General features: G+C 42.9%; 2 protein-coding genes across 4 annotated transcripts; one reads left to right on the top strand and one right to left on the bottom strand.

Annotated features, from left to right (window-relative positions):
• Positions 1 to 1,588: 1,588 nt before the first annotated feature.
• DIPK1A (divergent protein kinase domain 1A) lies at positions 1,589 to 14,110 on the top strand. 2 transcript variants are annotated; one of them, XM_083867727.1, is made up of 5 exons: positions 1,589 to 1,671; positions 7,969 to 8,103; positions 8,394 to 8,501; positions 9,216 to 9,392; positions 10,343 to 14,110. In XM_083867727.1, exons 1-5 carry the CDS (start codon positions 1,618 to 1,620, stop codon positions 11,153 to 11,155), a joined length of 1,287 nt encoding a protein of 428 aa, XP_083723853.1. In that variant the 5' UTR covers positions 1,589 to 1,617; the 3' UTR covers positions 11,156 to 14,110. The 2 variants fall into 2 exon arrangements, with proteins under 2 accessions (XP_083723853.1, XP_083723854.1); XM_083867728.1 differs by lacking the exon at positions 1,589 to 1,671 and adding an exon at positions 2,342 to 2,441.
• A 112-nt stretch (positions 14,111 to 14,222) lies between these two features.
• Positions 14,223 to 20,466, bottom strand: RPL5 (ribosomal protein L5). 2 transcript variants are annotated; one of them, XM_083867730.1, is made up of 8 exons: positions 20,360 to 20,466; positions 19,613 to 19,682; positions 19,404 to 19,519; positions 17,980 to 18,114; positions 17,225 to 17,427; positions 16,176 to 16,353; positions 14,968 to 15,056; positions 14,223 to 14,386 (listed from the first exon to the last, which is right to left on the bottom strand). In XM_083867730.1, the coding sequence occupies exons 1-8, from the start codon at positions 20,360 to 20,362 to the stop codon at positions 14,287 to 14,289; spliced, it is 894 nt and encodes a 297-aa protein (XP_083723856.1). In that variant the 5' UTR covers positions 20,363 to 20,466; the 3' UTR covers positions 14,223 to 14,286. The 2 variants fall into 2 exon arrangements, with proteins under 2 accessions (XP_083723856.1, XP_083723855.1); XM_083867729.1 differs by lacking the exon at positions 20,360 to 20,466 and having other exon boundaries at positions 19,613 to 19,733.
• Positions 20,467 to 20,759: the final 293 nt, after the last annotated feature.

The following is a 20,759-nucleotide window of genomic DNA, read 5'->3' as shown; positions in this document are numbered from 1 at the left end:
CTCTGTGGCCATCTCTTGTGCTGCTGTTCTGTTGCATGCCCATAACCCAGCTAAACCTGTGCAAACCACTGAACTGTAGAGGGACGTGATGCAGAAAGCACAGCCATCTGGGCTTGCTGAATAGGAAGAAAAGAAAACCCTGCGAGAGTCACTGGCTGTTACTGAAGCCAGGATTGCCTTTACAGGAGTGCCAAATCTTACTAATTAATTTTCAGATTTATACTTCAGGGTGACTCTGGCAGTGATTATATTATTCAAAAAACAGTCATAGACTGTTCTTGAATCTTCAAGCACAGATCTCTAAATTTTTTGTGAGCTGCTAACATTTGGTTTCCACACATACATCTTTCCTTTAGAGTAAGCCCTGCCAAAGAGTAGCAGCTTATCCTTACATTAGTGTTTTGTGACTTGTCTTTTCATCAAAGCAGTGTTCTTTGGTGAGTGCACTGAACACCCAAAGCATAACATGCTATGTTTGTCTCATTTTTATCCCAACACCTTGGCATGATCTTTTTGCCTGAAGTTTCATAGGCAAAAAGCATCAGGACTGGACACTTCCAGCTTCTGCCTTTGACTCTGCTAACACACTGCATTAAAATAAGTCACGATCAAGTCATAAACACAAGAAGGCTGGACAAAAAACAAACCTTGCATAAGAAAGGATGATGTGACTTGAACTTAATAGTGTTCCCACAAGTTTCAATTGGACTGAGGCTTCCCACAATGCATGAAGGGCTGATAGAGGTAACTTTTCCCCACTTTATGGCACTAATGTGGAACTACAGAATAGCTGGTGTTAGAAGGAACCTTAAAGATCATCTTGTTCCGACCCTCCTGCCGTGGGCGGGGACAACTCCCAACAGACCGGGTTGCCCGAAGCCTTGTCCAGCCCGGCCTTCACCTGGGGCATCCACGGCTGCTCTGGGCAACCTGTCAGGTGTCCTCAGCAGCCTCGCGGTGAAAGGTTTGCTCGTCTGTGTTGATATGGATCCAGGCAAATGCTCCTTCCTTATTTTGGAGGAATTACTCCTTTTTGGCGTTTTGTGGGGGGGGGGTTTGGTTGTTGGGGTTTTTTTAAAGACTGTAAGGAGCCTGCAGCTGTTTTTAATCCCCTGCCCAGTAAACGACAGGAGCCTGTTCGCAATCAGCGGCACGAGTTATTTGTCAACTGCCTTCTCCACAATTGTCCCCGGACAGTGCCCCGAGCACTTTCTGACAGACACTGGGGGAACTCGTGGTGGTGTTGGCTCCAGGGGCTCCGGGCGGCCCCGAAACGGGACCCGGGAGCGGGGCAGCGCCAGGGCTGGGGGCGGGCTGGGCTGGGCTGGGCTGGGCTCTCCTCGCCGCCCCAGCCCCGCCTCGGCTCCCGGAGCTGCCGCCTGAGCCCTCTGGAGCGGGGCTGCGGGGCGGCCCGTCCTGCCCTGCCGTGCCGTGCCCGCGGACAGACAGCCCCGTCTCCCGCCGGTGCCCGGGGCGGCCCTTCCCGCCGAGCCGAGCGGGGCTGAGCCGAGCGGGGCTGAGCCGAGCGGGGCTGAGCCGAGCGGCTGCAGCGACAGGCGGGGAGCGCTCCCCCGCCCCGCCCCCGCCCGCCGCCCTCTGCGGGGATGTGTGATTGCCATGGCGAGGCGGCTCTTCCCGGGGGCCTGGCTCAGGAAGCCGCACTCGGCGCAGGTAAGGCCGGCCGGGGCCGGGGCCGGTGCCCGTCCCTCCGCGCCCAGTTCCCTCCGGAGCGGCGCCCCCCGCAGGGCTCCCGCCCTTCCCCGGCCCGGCCCGGCGCGGCGCGGCCGCCCTTCCCTCCCGCCGCCCGGGCTGGGCTGGGCTGGGCTGGGCTGGGCTGGCAGCGCTGGGCTCGCTCGGCGGGAGGCGCCGGGCGGTGTCGGGGCGCGGGAGCAGGTGGGGCGGCCTCGGGGCCTCTCGGTGTGCCCGGGCCTCTCCCGGCGCAGGACCCGCAGGACCTGTTACCGCGGGCGGGCCCGGCCCGGCTCCCGGCGGGGCAGCGACACCTGCGGCACGGCACGGCCGGGCCCGGCACACACACACACGCAGACAGACAGACACACACACACACACACAGACACACACGCACACTCACACAGCCCGCTCCGCAGCATGGACATCCCTGCTGCAGGAATCCATCCACGGCCCGCGGAGCTGTAACTGTAACTCCTGCCCTTTCTTGCGTGTCTTCTAAAGAATTAATGTCGGGCACTTCGCTGCTCCACGCATTTCCTTATATGTTCGCAGCAGACACACTCCTGTGTTTCTATGTGCAGGTACATGTTTGCGTTGCTTCAGTTAGATGTTTTTGGTTGGAAGTGTCACAGCCAGTTCTGCGGTGAAATGTCAGTCAGTCATGTTGTGGTGGCTTGATGGAAACCCTTGTTTATCCACAGGGCTTTCCCTTATCAACTGGATTGTATTTTAACTAGATTGTAACTAAGGTGAGCATTTGTTGAGTTGGAGGAAATAAATAATGTTTACTTTTCTTATGTATGCTGCTTATGTGTTTGTCATCTGTTGATATGCTTAGTGATCATTGGATTAAAAAAATTTAAACTTCATATTGGTGTGTTTTAAAACCTTGAATGTTTAAATTTCTCCTCATCTGGAACCTTTCCAGATGAGAAGAAATCTTGTTCTTTTTTTCTGGAAGTATCTGGAGTGGGGTGTAATGATTAACGAAAAGCATACAGATATAATTTTACCCTCTTTAGTATTTGTTTCACGGTATGTATCTGCAACTCTGGGTCCAAGTCCCTTGGGTTTTAAACCAAAAAAGATCACTCTAGATCTATTTACTGAAGTAGACACTTCTACAATATTTGGATTCCCATGGCATAAAGCCTTCAATACAAATAGAAATGAATTAGTAATCTGAATGCTACCTTCCAAATTAGGAGTCTCCAAACTGTTTGCCTCCTCTGCCTTGATAGTCTCCTTCTTATCATCATATAGTGATATCTGATAACATTCTTCTCTATTCTTCTTCTCAAAACTTAATTTAAGGCCTTCCAACCAAAATATGTTACTTTAAAATCTGCTAAGAAACAAGAAGACTGCAAAATTATTTATTAGAAAAGCTGGAGAAGTTAAATGTTTGTTTCTATTGCAAATTAAAAAAAAATGGATTGTGCTTTCTTATACTGAGAGCTGATTTTGCATATTCTATGGACTTGTTTTAGGAGATTTAATAGTGGCTTTGTGAACATAAACATTTTTCTGTTAGTGAATGTATGTTGATGTTTGATGCATCCATAGAATGGCATCAACTATCAATATATTGACTTCTCTTGTCACTGCCTGTTACTGTTGGTACATGACAAATGTAGTCATGATTTAACTACACTAGTTGCTGAGTGCTTTAGTGAGATTTGTCTCCAAAGAAGCCAATGCTCTCTAGGTAAGTGGTAGACTTAACTCACTGAGGGCTATGAGCAAGGTGGAAAGACTTGTGTGGTGTTTCTGTGTAGCATTTCAAGTAGCACACCAGGGAGATGTTTGTGCAGTGGAACCTTATCACTGAGTGGATTCCAGCTTTTGCTGGCTGGTGTTCCAGACTTTGTGAACATTATGTTGTGAAATGAATTGCCAGAACATCAGGTTCTGTGAGACAGAACTCAATACTTGTTCCAACTTTTCTGCCCTAATGGGAGCAGGATGTTACGAGCTGGGTTGCAACAGCTATTGTATGGCAAATGTTCTTACTTTACACGTGCTTTAAATTTTGTGCAGAATGCAAGACCCATAGGTAATCAGTTGAGCCTAAAAAGGATGTCCTGCCATGTGTCAACTAATGTAAAAGGGGCTGGGCACACTCTTACCTATCTTAGCTCAGCCCAAAACTTAGTGTTAGGGCCTCCCTGAGTAAATGTTTAAGTCCTGCCACCATGACAAATAGTAACTCTGAAGTACAAAGCTTTGCCATTGCTTAGACTGCAAATCATGTAATAATAGTAAACAAAACAACAAAAATACCCCAAAACCTGACAAACTTTTAAGCCACAAAAATAATTTGATTGTATTTATAGGATTTTACAGTTGGGTGATTAACATTGGGATTTTGTTTGACAAGGAGAGGTAGTGTCCCAAATTTAAGGGACATTGCCCTGAAGTTCTTTCTGGTAGCTGTAGTTACCAATTGTATTGTGAGGCTGAGGGCTAACCAGCAGGATTGCTTATGACAATAATCATGTAAAGAGCACTTGCATGTGTGGAAGTTTGACTTTATAGATTCTGGACCAATTTTACAGACTCTTTAAAGGTACCTCATGGACTTCAGTAATGTACAAGAGACTGTCTTTGAAGGGCCAAAGAATAAGCAAGTTTAAAGCCCCATATAGCAGAAATTTCCTAAATGATCTCTTTGCTCTAAGATTTTAATCCCTTCTGCTTTGTTTAACATTTAAGGAGAGATGTTCCATTTTCCATCTTGGTCATTATTTTATTTCAAAAGATACCTCAGCTCTGTTCCCTCACTTTGGTTACTCAGGATACAAAATAATTCGACACTGGCATAATCATAAGCACGCACTGTCTGCTTTTAAAGATGTGAATGTGTCCTGTTCGTGATATCCAAAACAGTGTGGGCTAATGCTCTCAGACATCGTGCCAGCCTACCTGAAATGCCTCCTGTGATAGACAAATCAGCCTCAACAGAGAGCAAAACAGAATTGCTAACATGATTGGCCTACTTTTTTCATCTGTCCTTTTCTATTGCAAGCATGTAAGACAAATGGAGTGAGCAACTCTGATTTGGAGAAGATTACTACACTATGGTTATGTGTAATGCTTTCCAGAATTAGGCTCTCTGTACTATTAAACAAAGAAACACTTTCATACTCTTTAACCATAAAAGTGCTTTAAATAAAAAGTACACTCACCAAAAATCTGTCAAGTTATGTTGCATGTTGATTCACTACTCTCCATATGCTTTGGAGTGCATCCAGGCTTGAGTTTTGCCAAAAGTGGTTTTCCAGTTCTATTTCAGGGGATGAATGTCTAATTATTATTCAGTGCACATGACTTAGCAGAATATACAAGTGATGGAAGAAGTAGAATCTGTAACATCAAACATTGCCAGTGCTTCCCTCATTCTTGCATTCCCTGGCTCATATTTAAGTCTTGATGGAAGAGTTGAAAAAAGAAACTGTTTCCTTGTTTTGAATACTTCCTTCCTTTTTTTTTTTTTTTTTTTTTTTAATAATTTTGAAACTCTCAGTCATTCTGTTGCCCTAAAAATGTTCTTATGACAAGTTTTCTGGCAGTTTGTCACAGTTTCAAATGGAGTCCATCTACATGTGTTCCCTAAATGCCGTCTGGGACTTCTTGCTCAGAACTGTGTTCCAGTGATCTGCACAGTTGGTGTAAGTCCTTGTCTTCAGGGTGCATCACCTGTGTGGCCAGACCAGCTCAGTAAGGTCCTGTCCCCGCATTAGGACAGCCTGTGCATGTGCCAGGTGAAGTGAGCTAAGTGTGTCTGTGCTCACAGACCCATTCTGGGGAGAAAATGAGAATTTGGTGGGGGAATATATGGGAAGAAATGGAACAATGATCAGGCCTTTTGTTGAACGTGGTGAAGAAGTCCTTATTAGAAAAGTAATTCCCTTTGAAGCAGAGAGTGGAACCTTGGTTGTCTGTAAGCACAGGGCTGCTGTTGTCCAGGCTCTGAACTGGCTGGGCAGCTTTTGCAAGTCAAAAGCTGCATGACTCCATTGGCACAGTGCTGAGCTCAAAATAAATCTGGCTGCTCTGGGACTTCCTGCCAAATACATGAGGTAGTCAGATGGCATTTGGGGAGGATTTTTGGTCTCAAATACATTCTCTTTCTGCCTAAGGAGGAGGACAATATTTACAGTATCTGTACCATGAGGATGGTCAATGTTCTGCAGTGGTCCTGAGGCCTGCAGGTCACTGCTGCTCTCTGAGGTTGTACTAAATGTATACAATAATACAAAATTTCATTAAACAGCACTTTGGTTTTAAAGTGTATTATAAAGATTCATGGAAGGATTCAGCAAGAAACATTGAGGAAAGAAGTGGGTTTGTTGTCCCAGAAGCTTTGGTTCCCAAGCAGTTTTTACACGTGAAACAGCTTTCCCTAAAATTGTCAATTTTATTTCTGTTGATCTTCCCTAGGTTTTGCCAGTAGTTTTCTGTGCTTCATGTTCTGCTACATAACAGGGTTATTAGAAATAGCTTTAAAAAAACCCAAAATTATAAAACCTGTCTCTAAAAAAAAAAAAAAAAATCACTGGAATAAAAAGTTAATTGTAGCTCTCTCTTTTTTTAACCAGGTAGTTTTAAGATTGTCAAGTGAGTGTGTATGAAGGCGTGAAGGAATAGAGATGTGTGCATGCTGAGGCATGTGGCAGGACCAAAGCTTTATGGATTGGAATCACCTTTGGGTCTTTTGGAACTGACTTTTTCTGAATTTTTTTGTTTCCAAGAGAAAGAGTTGAGTGCATACTGGTTGTTTGTTATATTTTAATAAATACTAATAAATTACTGCAGTCTTTCTGGTTAAAAAAAAAAATGCTTCTTTGCATCTGCTGCAGTTCTGTGTATGTATGTGATGGCAAAACTGCTCATCATTACTACCCTTCTTGGAACCTTTCCCAAACACATGGAATAATTTCTCTGTGATGAACAGTCAAGTTAGGGCCAGTTAATTTGGAAAAGAGATGACATCACAGGGAGGTATGTTATAGAGGCCTGCAAAATCATGTCAGGTGGGGACAGAGTGGACAGAGATTGTTTACTCTTCTCTTCCAATACATGAACTAGGGGATCTCAAACAAAGCTATCAGATTTCAGTAAAATAAAGTCCAGTCCCTGACCTCCCAGGTCTACTATCCACTACCTGTCCCTATCCAGGTGGTGGATAGTAGACCTGTGAATTAATTGCTAAAGTTTATTGTGGATGCTAAAAGCTTGTGTGGATTTTAAGGGAATTTGGGTATATTAGTGAAAGATAAATGGTTGGAGATTTACTAAATATAGAATATCACATCTGGCTTAGCAAGTTCTTCTGGAGGAAACTGGGAGCACACTTGGTATATATAAGGTATGTAATTAGTCTATGATAGTATCTTTTATAGCTGTTGGTGAAGATCAGGATACTGATAGAAGTGGATCTTATACTGACCAAATACAGCTGCTCTCATGCACTTCCCTTATATTCTGCTGTAAAGCTGATCCTGATCTTCTAATTAGTTTCTGATCCTGATGTGAGTATGAAAATCAACCTGTTAGCACACCAGACTCTGAGGAGGAGAAAAGAAAGGAAGGAAAAGATCAAAACATCCCTCCTACTTTGTAAGACATGTAGCTCTCCATCAGTTCTTAATTTATAAATAGTTTTTGCTTCTGCCCCTGTGAAAACTCTGTATGTGAGGCCACAGAAACAACAGGAAAGTTGTGCAGCTTTCTGTTGTGGAAAGTCCGCAGCAATTGTGGGAAGGCAAGGTGAGGCTAGTACAGAAGAATTTTATTTGCATTATCAATGGCAGAAATTTATTTGCATAATTTCAAGGAAGGAGTGGGAGAGTTTAACACATGGAACTTGACCCCGATAGCCATCCTTCTCATTGTATCTCTACCTTACATATTTACACATTAACACAGATTATTTTTTTGATCAAATTCCTGGTCTGTTGGATTGAGTGGAACATAGGTAACTGGTCTTAGAGAAAAATACACTTAACGAGCTCCAGGAGTTTATAATTTCAATCAAATTGGTTCCTGCAGTCTGGCTTGCCCTGGGAGGGTCTGACACCTTTTCTTCTATTTATTTATACCCCAGTTTTCCTTCCACTTATGTCCCCTGTCAGTTTTGCTCACTGAAAGAAGCAAATGTTCATATAATGTAGTCTGCTTATTTTATCACTGTGGAAGTCAAATTCCTTAAAGATGAAATAGGAAATGATGCTCAGTGAATTACAAACCATATTTTCTGTTTGTGTGCCCCAGGTCCGTCTGTCGTATGTGCGGATCAAGTATCTCTTCATCTCCTGGCTGGTGGTGTTTATTGGCAGCTGGATTATGTATGTCCAGTACTCCACCTACACAGAACTGTGCAGAGGACATGAATGTAGGAAAATAATAGTAAGTATATTTAGTAGAGCTTTTTGAAGTGTTTGACTAATTCAGTCAGTGCCACATGGGATTTAATCAAATTCTCATATTCCATCATGTAAGATGGAAGATTACATTAAAGGCAGATTACAACTTCAGTTACAGATAAAACCAGTTGTGTCTCTTAACATTATTTTGGCATAGGGTTATTAAAAATTTTTCTTAGGTTTTTCTTTCAAGACTCAGGTGTTGGAAGAGATAGAGTTGTTGCCTCCTTTCTTAGGCAATTTGTTAAATATTTCTCTCCCTGTTTGTTTCAGTGTGATAAATACAAGACTGGTGTTATTGATGGGTCAGCATGTAGTAGTCTTTGTGCTAAAGAAACACTATATTTTGGAAAATGTTTGTCAACAAAGCCCAATAACCAGGTAAGGCTTTACTCATCCAACCTAGTTTTATTATTTCCCACTGAAATGTCACTGTCTGGAACATCAGGTAGACCTTAGTGTCAGCAAGTTGAGCCTGTTAAATACAGATTATTTCGAACTTTATTTGCTGTGACAGGCAGTGCATGTGTGTGAGTGTATATATATATATATACACACACATACATACCACATATATATACATATACATACCTATACAGTGAAGATATACTCTAATACAAATTAATATATATAATATACACCTATATACAATAATATCAATTAGTCCTGTATGTAGAGGGGTATATGGTGGTTATTTTATACAACATATATTTTGAAAACATATATAATATTTAATTAATCCTTCCACAGTTTGCCAAAATGTTCATATTTTGTACAGCATCCTGCTGCTCTGCTATCCTGCATCACCAGTAGAAGCAGCAGCCTCATTGCAAGCCATGCAAAGGTGGCAGTGATGCCAGTCTGTTGTTTGGGAAGCTGTCTGTGTTTTGGCAGTGCAGTGTCTCTGAAGTGCCTGCAGCAGTGGGTTGTCTTTGAAGCTGCCATTGTTCAAATATCCATATTCATTGTCTGCACACAGGATTCAGTTTCTGATCTGTGTTGCTATTTGACTCTTGAAGCAGTGGTTGGAGGACAGGTGGTCATCAGATGGACTTCTACAGTGTTTTATACCTTTTCACCTCTCTTTCTGCATAGATCTATTTAGGAATCTGGGGAAATCTACAAAGTGTTATAAAATGCCAGATGGAAGAAGCTGCTCAACATGATTTTGGTACTGACCCAGAACCAAGGAAGGAAATAATCCTATTTGATAAACCAACAAGAGGAACCACTGTTGAGAAATTCAAAGAAATGGTATATGGTCTTTTTAAAGTAAGTATATTCTTATTTATTCTATTTTGACAGAAAGGCTTGTTTTCTTGAAGCTGGAGGGAATACCTTGTTGTATGTGCTTTGTTCAAGTGTATGCTAGAAAAATAATCAGCACAAAAATAATTTTTTCCAGAGGTGCTTATCTTGAAGTAACTAATTACTAGGGGTTTCCCTTACTCTTCAACTGATGGAAGCTGGCATTCGTCTTGTATGTCAATAGATTTTGCTAGTATTGGTATACAAAACACGATATAAGACTGATGTCAGTTGACATGCATTACAGCAGCTTTGTCTAACAATGGTGAGCAGCAGGTGTGTTAGGGTGGTTATTAGGAAAATTTGGAAAAAGTTGATCTGCCTAGTTGAAAATGGAACAGTTCTAATTCCAGCAATGACTTATTTCTCTGTAGTCCTGCAATGGAGGTGGTTACATCAAATAACAAAATCAGGCATTTCAGTGTGTAATTATGGAATTTGTACTCAGTTTTGTCTTGGTACCCTTAATAATTGGACAGAATGTAGTTGGTGACATTATTCCTCTATGTTTCTAAGGTCTAATTAGCTGAAAACTAAACCTGATCTTAACTTTTGAATTGTTTTAAACTTTTGAATACTTTTTCTTAGAGAATATTGAACAAGCTACTTGATACAATCTTCCTGAAGACTGATCTGAACAAGAACAATGATTGAATTTTAATATTTGCATTTTGAAGTGCAGAGAAAGGTAGTACTTTCAGAAGATTGTATGCTCGGTGCCTATGAAAACAGAACAAAAAGGACCCTCTGCAGGCACCTGATGGCAGGTCCTGTTACATCCATAACCAATGAAAACCAGAATATAATAGTTATTTGTATTATTCATAGAAGGAGAGTAACAGGAGGTAGGGTGCCAGATGGATTTGGAGTAGTTAATGAAGTCATAGTTAATCTTTTTCGTTCATTGTTTTTAGGCAAAACTGGGTGAACAAGGAAATCTTTCAGAACTGGTTAATCTCATCCTGTCTTTCGCTGATGGAAACAAAGACGGAAAAGTCTCTTTGCCAGAGGCAAAATCTGCATGGGCACTGCTGCAGCTGGAAGAGTTTCTGTTAATGGTGATCTTACAGGATAAAGAGCATACTCCCAAGCTGATGGGTTTTTGTGGCGATCTCTACGTGACTGAAAGAGTTGAATATACCTCTCTCTATGGAATCAGCCTTCCATGGATCATAGAACTTCTCATTCCCTCTGGCTTCAGAAGAAGCATGGACCAGTGGTTCACTCCATCATGGCCAAGAAAGGCAAAAATAGCTATAGGGCTTTTAGAATTTGTGGAAGATATTTTCCACGGACCTTATGGAAACTTTCTTATGTGTGATACAAGTGCCAAAAACTTGGGATATAATGATAAATATGATTTGAAAATGATGGACATGAGAAAAATAGTGTCAGAAATTAATTTGAAGGAAATAATTAAAGATCGTCAGTGTGATTCAGATTTGGACTGCATTTATGGTACAGACTGTAGAACATTATGTGACCAAAGCAAAATGAGATGTACCACTGAAGTAATTCAGCCAAACTTAGCAAAAGCTTGTCAGCTCCTTAAAGACTATCTGCTTCGTGGTGCTCCTTCTGATATCCATGAAGAACTAGAGAAACAACTGTACTTGTGCATTGCCCTTAAAGTCACAGCAAATCAGATGGAAATGGAGCATTCTTTAATACTGAATAACTTAAAAACTTTACTGTGGAAGAAAATTTCTCATACAAATGATTCGTAGCTTCTCCACCAGCAGAAGAAAATATTGATGCCTGCCACTAGAGGTGGCCCAAGATATTTGATAAAAACACTCTGCACCTTTTTAAAAAGATATTTCTTTACTCAGATTTTATTAATGGTTCCTTTAGTCCTGCCCTTCAGTCAGCAACTCATGACAGGGCTTCTCAGAAAATTAACATGCCACTGAATGATGAGGCAGAGGCCACAGGTCCCTCTGGTGTTCAGTGATGTGTTATGGAAACAAGAACTCTGCATGCTTGACTGTTCTGTGCACTTTGTCAGACCTTGAACAGGATGAAAGTGTTCACTGTGCTACATCAGCTGAGGGAACATCTTCCATTTCTGTGAAAAACATTGCTCACTTGTGAAATACCTGCAGAGGATTTTTTTCCTAAGTAGTTTCATGAAGAATCACCACTACTGCAAGTAATGTGTCCAAGTCCAAGCTGCTGTTATGAATAAACTGAACTGTGAGATTGAAGTTTACTAATACCTTGGCATGGCAGAATTTGCACATTAAATAATTTTTAACTGTGGAAAATTAAATTTTATTCTAGAATGAATAGGTTGTAATATGAGACAAATCAGATTCTGTTTACACATTGTTACCTCATGCTTACATCTTGAATGTTTAAGTAGTTCAACATTTTTAATTAAGTCATTGAATGGTGAGCCCTGTGGGAGCCAAGAATTTTAGACTATTATTTCTTAAAGTCATCTATATGGTTTAGCAGCAATACCAGCATCTGTTTCAAAAGCTTCAGTGGAAACCTTTAACCCAAATTAAGCTGTAGCAAATAGTGAAAAGCAAGGACTTTGCAGAGTAAGCTATAGTATGAAAACTGAAGTTAATTTTTTAAAATACTGAATAGCAGACATGTCCAAGCAGTTAAAAAGGAAGTTTGTGTAGTGTAGGAATCTGCTGTATGAGAAACAATTAATCGTTGTGGATAATCTTGCCTCTTTACTGTCCCTCCACATTTAGCTACAGACCTGTCCTTCAGTCTTCTTAACTACTGCAGGAAATACATAAGCAAGAGCTAGACCTGAATTTTAAGACAGAAGCTGGATTGTTCAGAATTGTGCAATATTGCTCAGATGGGAGCCTATGAGATATTTTCCAGCTCATTCCTAGCTGTTACTAAGTGAGCTGCAGTGTGTTACTATTTTTTTTTTTTCTAATAGCATCTATGAATCACTGTTAAGACTCAAGTCATGAGTTAATAAACATCACCTGATCCTGGCACTCCACAAAGCAGGACCACTCTCCCACCTTCAATCTGCACCCTTACATCTTTCAGATTTACATCTGTGTTTGTAATTATGAAGAATTGGATGCCTACAATACACCTGAATACATGCTCCATACTTACCTCTTGAATGTTTAATTTATAAATGCTTTAGGTATAAAGTTGTTCTGTATTTATGATTTTAATGGCAGTTATCTGTGTATTTCTGAATCCTGGCCCGTTAATTCATTTTCAGCAGAGGTAAGAACAAGCTTTAAGTATTTGAAAGGTTAACTGTAGGTATCCTGTCTTAAATGCATTCCTAGAATGACAACACCAAAGCACAGGACCACAATGCAGTAATTCCTCATTACCAGATGTAATAATATGCAGCTTGGGTTAAGATTGTTTTGTGAACATCAGCCTTTTAATTTAAGAAATACTATGCTCATGGTAATTATTGTCTTGAACTTGCTACTGTGTTCCAACTATGAACTAATTATGTATTTGTAACCAGCAATGCACTAAAAGTGTAAAGTGGTCATGTTCTTGGTGAAAAAAATCTGACAGTGACTGCTATTTGGGCAGAGATTACTTAAAATACCCAACGTCACTGGGTATCTTAACAACTGGAAAATATGTTTAATAGTGCAGTTTGTTGTATAAATTCTTCATTTTTATTACTGTGGCATCAAGTTGAAGATTTCATTGGAAAAAAAAAATACACTTTTGTTTACAATAAATCACAGGCCTCTTTTTTTTTTTTAATGGTAGTATTTACACCAACTACCAGTACCTTAGAGCAAAATCTTCCTCCAGGTAGCCTACTTGACTCATGTTTAAACTGTGCAAAGTTTCTCTGAGTCTAATGGGAAACCAACTGGCACACAAAAGTGCCTGTGAAACTGAGAGGGAGAAGGAAAAGGAGCAGAGAAGGACAAGGCTGGTGAGGAATACTTCTCTTCCAGGTGCCTCAGCCTGTAAGCTGCAGAGGGAAACAAAGACTGGGCTCTGGGTGGCACCCTTTAGGATAAGGAGATGAAAGCTGGTGCTTGGTGAGGTGGATAGACACGGAGAGGGGAGGCAGGAGAACACTCAGGAGATGGAGACTGGCACCAGGGGGAAGGGGTGAGTGTGAGGGTATAAAAGCCCAGGGGTGCTCCTCAGAAGGACCCTCTCGAGTTGTTCCTTGCATGAGGAATAAACTGCCTTGTGCAATGGGATGTTGTGGGCTCTGCTAAGGGAACCCCAGGAGTGAACTGGAAGGGAACAAGGTTTGACTGTGTGGTGTGTGGCGAGTCAAGGGGAAAGGCTCTGGTGTGTAACTGCCAGGGAGTCTCATTCATGTTTCCTTAACAAGGCCTCTCCACCTACCCCTGTACATGCAACTTAAAGTGCATTCTCTTATCAACTAAATAATGTGAGGTATTCAGCTATAGACAGTACCTGTTTCAGCAGAAGCCAAAGCTTGGAGGTGCTAAGTGCCTGAAAGCCTAAGGTTACCTTTGGGCAGAGGCTTTAGAACCTAAACATGAAGTATGCTGAAAAAATTGTGAAGGACAGGTACAGACTTAAAAAATAAATCTTCCTCTTGTTAGAAGCAGCAAGGTCTTATATTTAGTCCTTGATACTAACCATGCCAAAAATTAATTGCATTGACTTCCTTCTCCATCTTATAGAAGCAATTCTGATGCAGCAGCCTTGGTCTTTGAAGTCTGTCACCTCTCTCCTCTGTGAAAACTCAATTCACACACTACTTTGAGAGGGGAAGAAAAAACCCTTTCAGGTACAGAATATCTGTATTTTTATAAACTATATAAATAAGCTGGTCTTACACAATTGCTTCCTCAATAAATTTATTGCTGCTTTTTCGAAAGCTTCACAGAAAACTGTGGAAGTTGTCTTAACTCTCAGTTCTGCGTTCCTGGGCCCTGAGGAAGCTGGCCTTCTTCTGAGCAACACGGTCTTTCTTCTGGGCAAGAGACATCTTGGGACAGTTCCATCTGCAATGGAAGCACAGTGTGCAGTAGATCCAAAGCAAAAACGTAGCAGTGCATCACAGTTGTGATTAAGAGTGCAGTGGAGAATATATTCCCATTTCTGTAACATGCTTTATTTCCTCATAATGATCTAAGGCTGTAGGTTAGGGCACCACAAAAAGCATGGCTGGACAGTTTTAATTTCTCTAGAAGGTAACTGTACTCTCTGTGACTGAAGTACAGACATTATCAAGCCTAATGCAATAGCTGTGTCTTGATTTCTCCCACACCCTTAAAATAGTTTAATACTGACAAAATAGTCAGTGAGCTCTCAGCTGAAGAGAACTTTTCTACTGAAAACACTGGGACTGGAAGATACACCCTGTTCCAGCTATTCGAGCCACAAGCATTCTTCACTTTGATTTTTAAAATAGTTAATAGCTCTTGAATTTCATATTCCTACTGCTGAAGTTAATTCCAAAGCTATACAGAACTGCTTGTATCTCAATCTGGTCCAGGACACGTGGCCAGTGGCACAACTGCATTATGTTACATATTGCCAACAGAAAAGTCACACAGGTGTTAAAAAAATAAGAAAATTTTACCTCTTTTTCTTGACTTCTCTCTTGGGTTTCTTTTCGTGGACTGGATTATCCCGTATAGCAGCATGGGCTTTTTTATACATTTCTTCCATCTTGGAGGAGAAATTAAATTAAATTAAATTAATTATAGCGGTCCAGTTGCAGGATTATCAGAAATCCAAGATCCCTGTGCCTGCATTGTCCCCAGGCATGCAATAATGCTGTTCTGTCCCAAAGGCAACTCTGGCCTCTATAATGGCACAAATTTTAACAATATTTTTGCTGGTGGTTAATTAAGACCACTAGATCTCAGCTGTGTAGAACCTTTTAGATGTACAAAGAGCAAGTGTCTGTCTAGTGACTTAAGTCCTAGACTCATTTAATTTGAATACAAGCTATAACTGCTGTTTGCTTAGAAGAGATTAAGTTAGCATTTACATTACTTTTTTTTAAAATCTGTCAGAAAAAATAGCAGCTAGTTTAATTTATAAAAACCCCAAAACCCCACTGAAGGGATAGAGAATGAAATTTGCTGTAGCCTAAAAAGGGGATATGAGTAAGCTATGTTTTAAAGCTTCAAGATCACTTACTAGGAAAACCAAGCAAGAATATTACAGGCAGCAGGATAAGCCATCTGGGAGGAGTTTAATACTTGGAGAAAGTAGAAGAAGCAGCTCTGTATTCTTACCCATCTTTAGTATTTTTATTAACACTAAAATGAGAACCAGTACTAAAATAAAGTGGTTTACAGTCTAGACTTTGATGAAATGCTACATTGGGCTCTCTCTGTTCACCTGGAATAGCAGAACTCCATTCTGGGTTCACACAAACACTACCACAGGTTTGACCCACAACCACATGCTCACTCACAGAGCACTACAGCTCCAGAAACAACAGGCTCTGGGGCAGGATAAGGAAAGAGCAGAGAGTCTGTGCAGAAACTTCTAATTTTGTTTCTCTGTTGGAGAGTGGGGAAAGTGGTCCACAGCACAGATTTAGGCCCTGTAAGCTTGGATTTACAGGCAGAATATTAAGTTTCACAGCAGGCAAAAAGGTCCCACTTTCAGAAGTTCTACACTATATTACAGAGCCCTTAATGAAGGAAAAAAATATTTTCTTTGCACAGAAAACATGCAACATGAGTCACATCATTTTACATCTCAGACTTATTTGCATTATTACAGAAGTCCCTATCTGTTTAAGTTCCCGAGCTGCAGCTGGATAACACTTACCCCGTCGGGTGTTACATTGTTCTTTATGTACTGGGAGAACTGTTTCTTGTAAGCGTCTTCATCCTCCTCCATCAGGTACCGCATGTAATCGGCCACGTTCTGCCCCATGATGTGCTTGCGGTGAACCTCAGCATTGAACTCTTTGCTTTCTGAGTCGTAGCCAGGGAAACGTTTGGTGCTGTCAAACAGCAGGGACAGTCACGTTAAGGCTCTATTCATGGGCAAGATGCACACTGAAATGACTGAGACATCAGATTCTCATACAGGTAACTGAGGGATAGGACCCTCTAAAAAAAATTTAAAATAGAAGTTTCAAGTTCCATCTCAGCTGCCATCAGTCCCGTCTTGAAACACTGCAGTACATCAAATACACACCATGGACCAACTACAGTGTGATCAGTCACTGCAAGTATCATCATGTAGCAGCCAAGTAAAAAAAAATGGACAATTAGCCAAGAATAGGACAGCATGGGAGAGGGTAGGAAAACACAGATCTCAAGATTTTCTTTACTCCAATGCTGCTAGCAGAAAGTAGCATTCAGCTGTAATATCAACGTTAGGTAACACTCAAAATACCCACGAGGAAATTTTAAATGAAGGTGGACTGCTCAGACTTACTGTTGTATTGACAACTGTAGGAAGTACCAGTGAGTTTGTACCTGCTATGTAGTTTTTTCACAGTGAAATTAATACCTGCACTCAACTTGGTGAAGACAAACCAAGCAAATACTCTTTCAAGATCTGATGAGGGCAATCACTTGATTTTTAGTAAAAGCAACAAGATGGCTTTTTAGTTTCTACAAGTTTCCTAACTCTCTACAAGTTTCCTATCTCTCAAGAGTTTTAAGATTCCCAGCAGCACTATCAGAATTGAATTTGTAGATTAAAAGCCAACCAAGAAAAACTCTCCAAACCCAGAACCTAATTACATAACCGTTACTATGTCATAATTATTTCAGCATTTCACCAAATTGATTGGTGTAAGTAGACTGTCACATACAGAGGCATCTCAGGCTAACCCTGAAGAAATTCTTTGTAACACACATTACCTATGAGGGATAGACAGCCCCCCATCCACTGCACCCTTCAGAGCACCAAAGACTTTGTTTCCAGTGGTAGTTCTGGCAAGACCTGCATCCAGGTAGCACGTAAAAGCACCAGGCTTCCCATCCACACTCTCCACATTGTATTCATCACCAGTGACTTCAACTTGGCCTTCATAGATCTTATCAAGGCCAAATTTATTCAAAAGCTGTGGGGAAAGAAAATGCACTTTTGAAATTCCCTCCATTTATTGATAATCATGTAGAATTACCGCTACTTTAAAATGTAAATTTGCAGTAGAATCACGTTTCAAACAAATTTCTTTACAAAAAGTATGCACCCAATACTAATAACAAAGCTTTTCAACAACCACCACTGTAAGTGTATCTGTTAAGTTCCAACCTTCTGTTCCTACAGGTCCACCACTGAACTTAAGACTTATTCATGAATCCCTGTAGAAAATGGATGACTGCTGTTTACACGTTCTTGAACTCTGTAAGGTGCATTTCTTACATTTTAATCCTCCCTCCCTCCACCAAACCTCAGACATAAAAGTGGGCTGCTGGAGCTGAGACTGCATGCTGTCATACCTAACTGTGACTTGACAGTCACAAGACACATCAAATCTATTATGGTAAAAAGCCAAAGTGAGGCTGTAGAGAAGCCCAAGGCCCAGGTGTGCTGACACACACTGAAGGACATGTTCTCCCGTTCCCTGAGGGGGCAGGCAGGCAGAGCCAGGCCGTGCCCAGGTACGTACCCTGCGTGCCAGGAGCAGGCCGGTGCAGTAGGCGGCGGCGTAGTTGGTCAGGCCAACCTTGACGCCGTACTTGGGCAGCTCGTGGGCGTAGGCAGCACAGACGATCATGTCCCCCTCGATTCTGGCATAGGCGATCTGGCAACAAACAAATGTTACTGCTCCACACTGGGGCTCCCCGCAGGGCTCCTGACCCTGCTCAGGCCAGCACCAGTGCTGGATCCGAGTGTGCAAAAACCTGCCAGCCTCTGCAGGCAAGCTCAAGGAGTGGGGCTGCTTTGGGCTGTCTGTTCCCTCCCCACGAGGTTTGTTTGTTTTTGCAAAAGAAGTAATCAATTCCTCAAGTAAAGACACAAAGAATTCAAATCTGTATTAGGCCAGCTAAAATGTCAGCAACAACTGACAAAGGTAATTACCTTTCCACATAGATCAAGAGCCCAGAAACTGCCTACAAGAGCAACCTTTCAAACAATCATTATGAACGTGGATGAATTCTGTCCCATTTTCTGATACATCTCAAAAAATACAAGAAGCATGTGACACTTAGTGGTAACCCTGTCAGTGACCTTATGGAATGATTTTATCAACCATGGTCTGAAACCAGCATCACCCCAGGGTCTCCTGTGGGACAACAGGACTATCAGACATGTTTCTGCTGTTCCCTTCATGTATAGAACCTTCTCTTTTTGACTCTCACACCTCCTCTCTTCATCCAAATGTTGTCCCTTTTTTGCAGGATTCTGACATACTGGAAAGGCACTGTCAGTCAGATGTAAGCCTTTGCCACCACTGATTTTCATTTTGAGTTTCAAAGAAAAAATAACCTCATTAATGACTGAACTGACTGCTCTCAACAGATAACTACTCTATGAAAAAATAAGTTAAACTTCGCTGTTTCTTTTTTGAGCTCAACAACATATATTTATTACACAAGCATTCCTAAGTTTCTAACTTCAAAATTAGTCAAAACATTCTAAAAATTAAACAAGAAAAGTGAGCCACAGTGAGGAACTGCATATGATGCTACACACAACCACATACTTAATGACCACGAAAAAGTGCCTACTGTTCCTGTTTGCCAGGCTCCTTTAATCTCACAGGAAAGCCATTGTAAGGCCTAAGGCCTTCATGTGAGCCACACAACATTACGGAAATAGAAGCCTCAAACGAGAAGGCACCTTTAGATACACCACAAGTCAATTCAGGTTGACAGGTCACACTGTCAACTTGGTTGTCTTCAACCAAGCAAAAAACGCCTCTTTTTGAAGCCCTTTAATATAGAAAAAAACCCCAAAATCGAGACATCTTCCACCTCCCCAAAATATTCTACTTAGCCCAGCACCATTAAAGCAGTACAATCTTACACTGCAAACCACCTCACAGCAAAAGTGCTAACATTTGTAAGCAGCAAACACTGCAGGCCTCACCTGACAGATGATGTCTCTGTTGGTAACACGCACAATCATCCTGTATTTAGGAGTGTTGTACTTGTTTTTATCTTGAATTACCAAACGTTTGCGAGCATAGTAATCAGTTTTCCCCTCTGAAAAACAGTTGCAGAGTGCAAAACGCATGAGCAAAGTAGGAATATTCACCAAGACCATTTAATTGTGTGTTACAGGGAATTTAATAATACCTCTCCTTCTCCTGAATTTCACTTGGTATCTCTTGAAGTACGCCTTATTCTTGACAACTTTCACAAACCCCTTGGACAAGAAACATAAACTATGTGTTATTAACATATAACCCTGTAAGCCAAGACCATTCTAACTAAACGTGTCATGAATATGTTGCAATCAAGAATTAAACAGCTTCTCTCGGGTTTAGATAAAAACCACCCGGCACATCAAACCCCATAAATTCCACCGCTCCCACAGGAACTGATGTTTTAAGAAAAAACCAAAGTGTATCTTTCACCAAAGTATCTTTGAACTGCAGGCCCGCCCGCACGGAGCGGAGCAGTGCCCGTGCTCATTTCCTGTCACTCCCGCAAAGCCAGGGACGCCTCAGGCACGTTGTGCTTTCCCCGCAGCCCCCCGCCCCCAGCCAGCCCGACACCCGCAGCCCGGCCCGGCGCGGCGGCTGCAGGGCACCGGGGGCTCTACCGGCCCCGACCCAGCCGCGGCCGGCGGGACCCGGCGGGACGCGGCCCACGGGGGCAGCGCAGCCGGTGACGAGGCCGGGCCGGAGCCGCTCGCACCGCCCGCGGCGCAGCCCCGGCAGAACGGCAGCCATTGCCACGCCGGCGCCGGGCGGCCGCCCCGAGCCCGCGACAATCGGCCTTCATCCGCGACAATCGGCCTTCATCCGCGCGGGCGGCGCGGGGCGGCGGGCGCGGAACAGCGGACGCGATGCCCCCGAGCCCCCCGGTGCCGGTACCGACCATCGTGCCAGGCACTGTCCGGTCCCTAAGGCCGGGGCCCGCTCCGCACAACGACTGCTCTCCGCAGCAAACGGGAAAAGGCCGCACGCCCCGCGCAGCCGCAGCTCCTGCCCTGCCCGGCGGGGCGGGGCCGCGCGCCCGCCGTGCTGCCCCCTGCCGGCCCGGCGGACCCACCGCGGCCGCTCCGCGCGGCGTTACCGGACACGGGCGGCTCCTCCCATCGGGAGCGCTCCCCGCGCCGCCCGCCGAGCCCGGGAGCTCCTGGAGTTCCCGGAGCACGGGCCCAGAGCCCCGCCGAGCCCTGCCGAGTCCCCGGAGTCCCCACAGCTCCCGGAGCACGGGCCCGGAGCCCCGCGGGTGCCGCCGCACTTCAGCGCTGCTCCCGGCGGGGCCCGTCAGT

Source organism: Zosterops lateralis (genome assembly GCF_965231275.1).
Source record: "Zosterops lateralis genome assembly, chromosome: 9".
In the NCBI taxonomy this organism is placed as follows: domain Eukaryota; kingdom Metazoa; phylum Chordata; class Aves; order Passeriformes; family Zosteropidae; genus Zosterops; species Zosterops lateralis.
This window is presented reverse-complemented; position numbering and strand designations above follow the sequence as displayed.

Bases quoted from the DNA above. Each gene is read 5' to 3' on its own strand.
- DIPK1A (XM_083867727.1), top strand. From the start codon at position 1,618: ATGGCGAGGCGGCTCTTCCCGGGGGCCTGGCTCAGGAAGCCGCACTCG. The intron at 8,104-8,393 runs GTAAGTATATTT...TGTTTGTTTCAG, and splicing joins ATGAATGTAGGAAAATAATA to TGTGATAAATACAAGACTGG. The intron at 8,502-9,215 runs GTAAGGCTTTAC...CTTTCTGCATAG, and splicing joins CAACAAAGCCCAATAACCAG to ATCTATTTAGGAATCTGGGG.
- RPL5 (XM_083867729.1), bottom strand. From the start codon at position 19,718: ATGTTAATAACACATAGTTTATGTTTCTTGTCCAAGGGGTTTGTGAAA. The intron at 16,354-17,224 runs GTAATGTGTGTT...GCTGTTTGACAG, and splicing joins GGGCTGTCTATCCCTCATAG to CACCAAACGTTTCCCTGGCT. The intron at 14,387-14,967 runs GTAAAATTTTCT...CTTCCATTGCAG, and splicing joins AGAGAAGTCAAGAAAAAGAG to ATGGAACTGTCCCAAGATGT.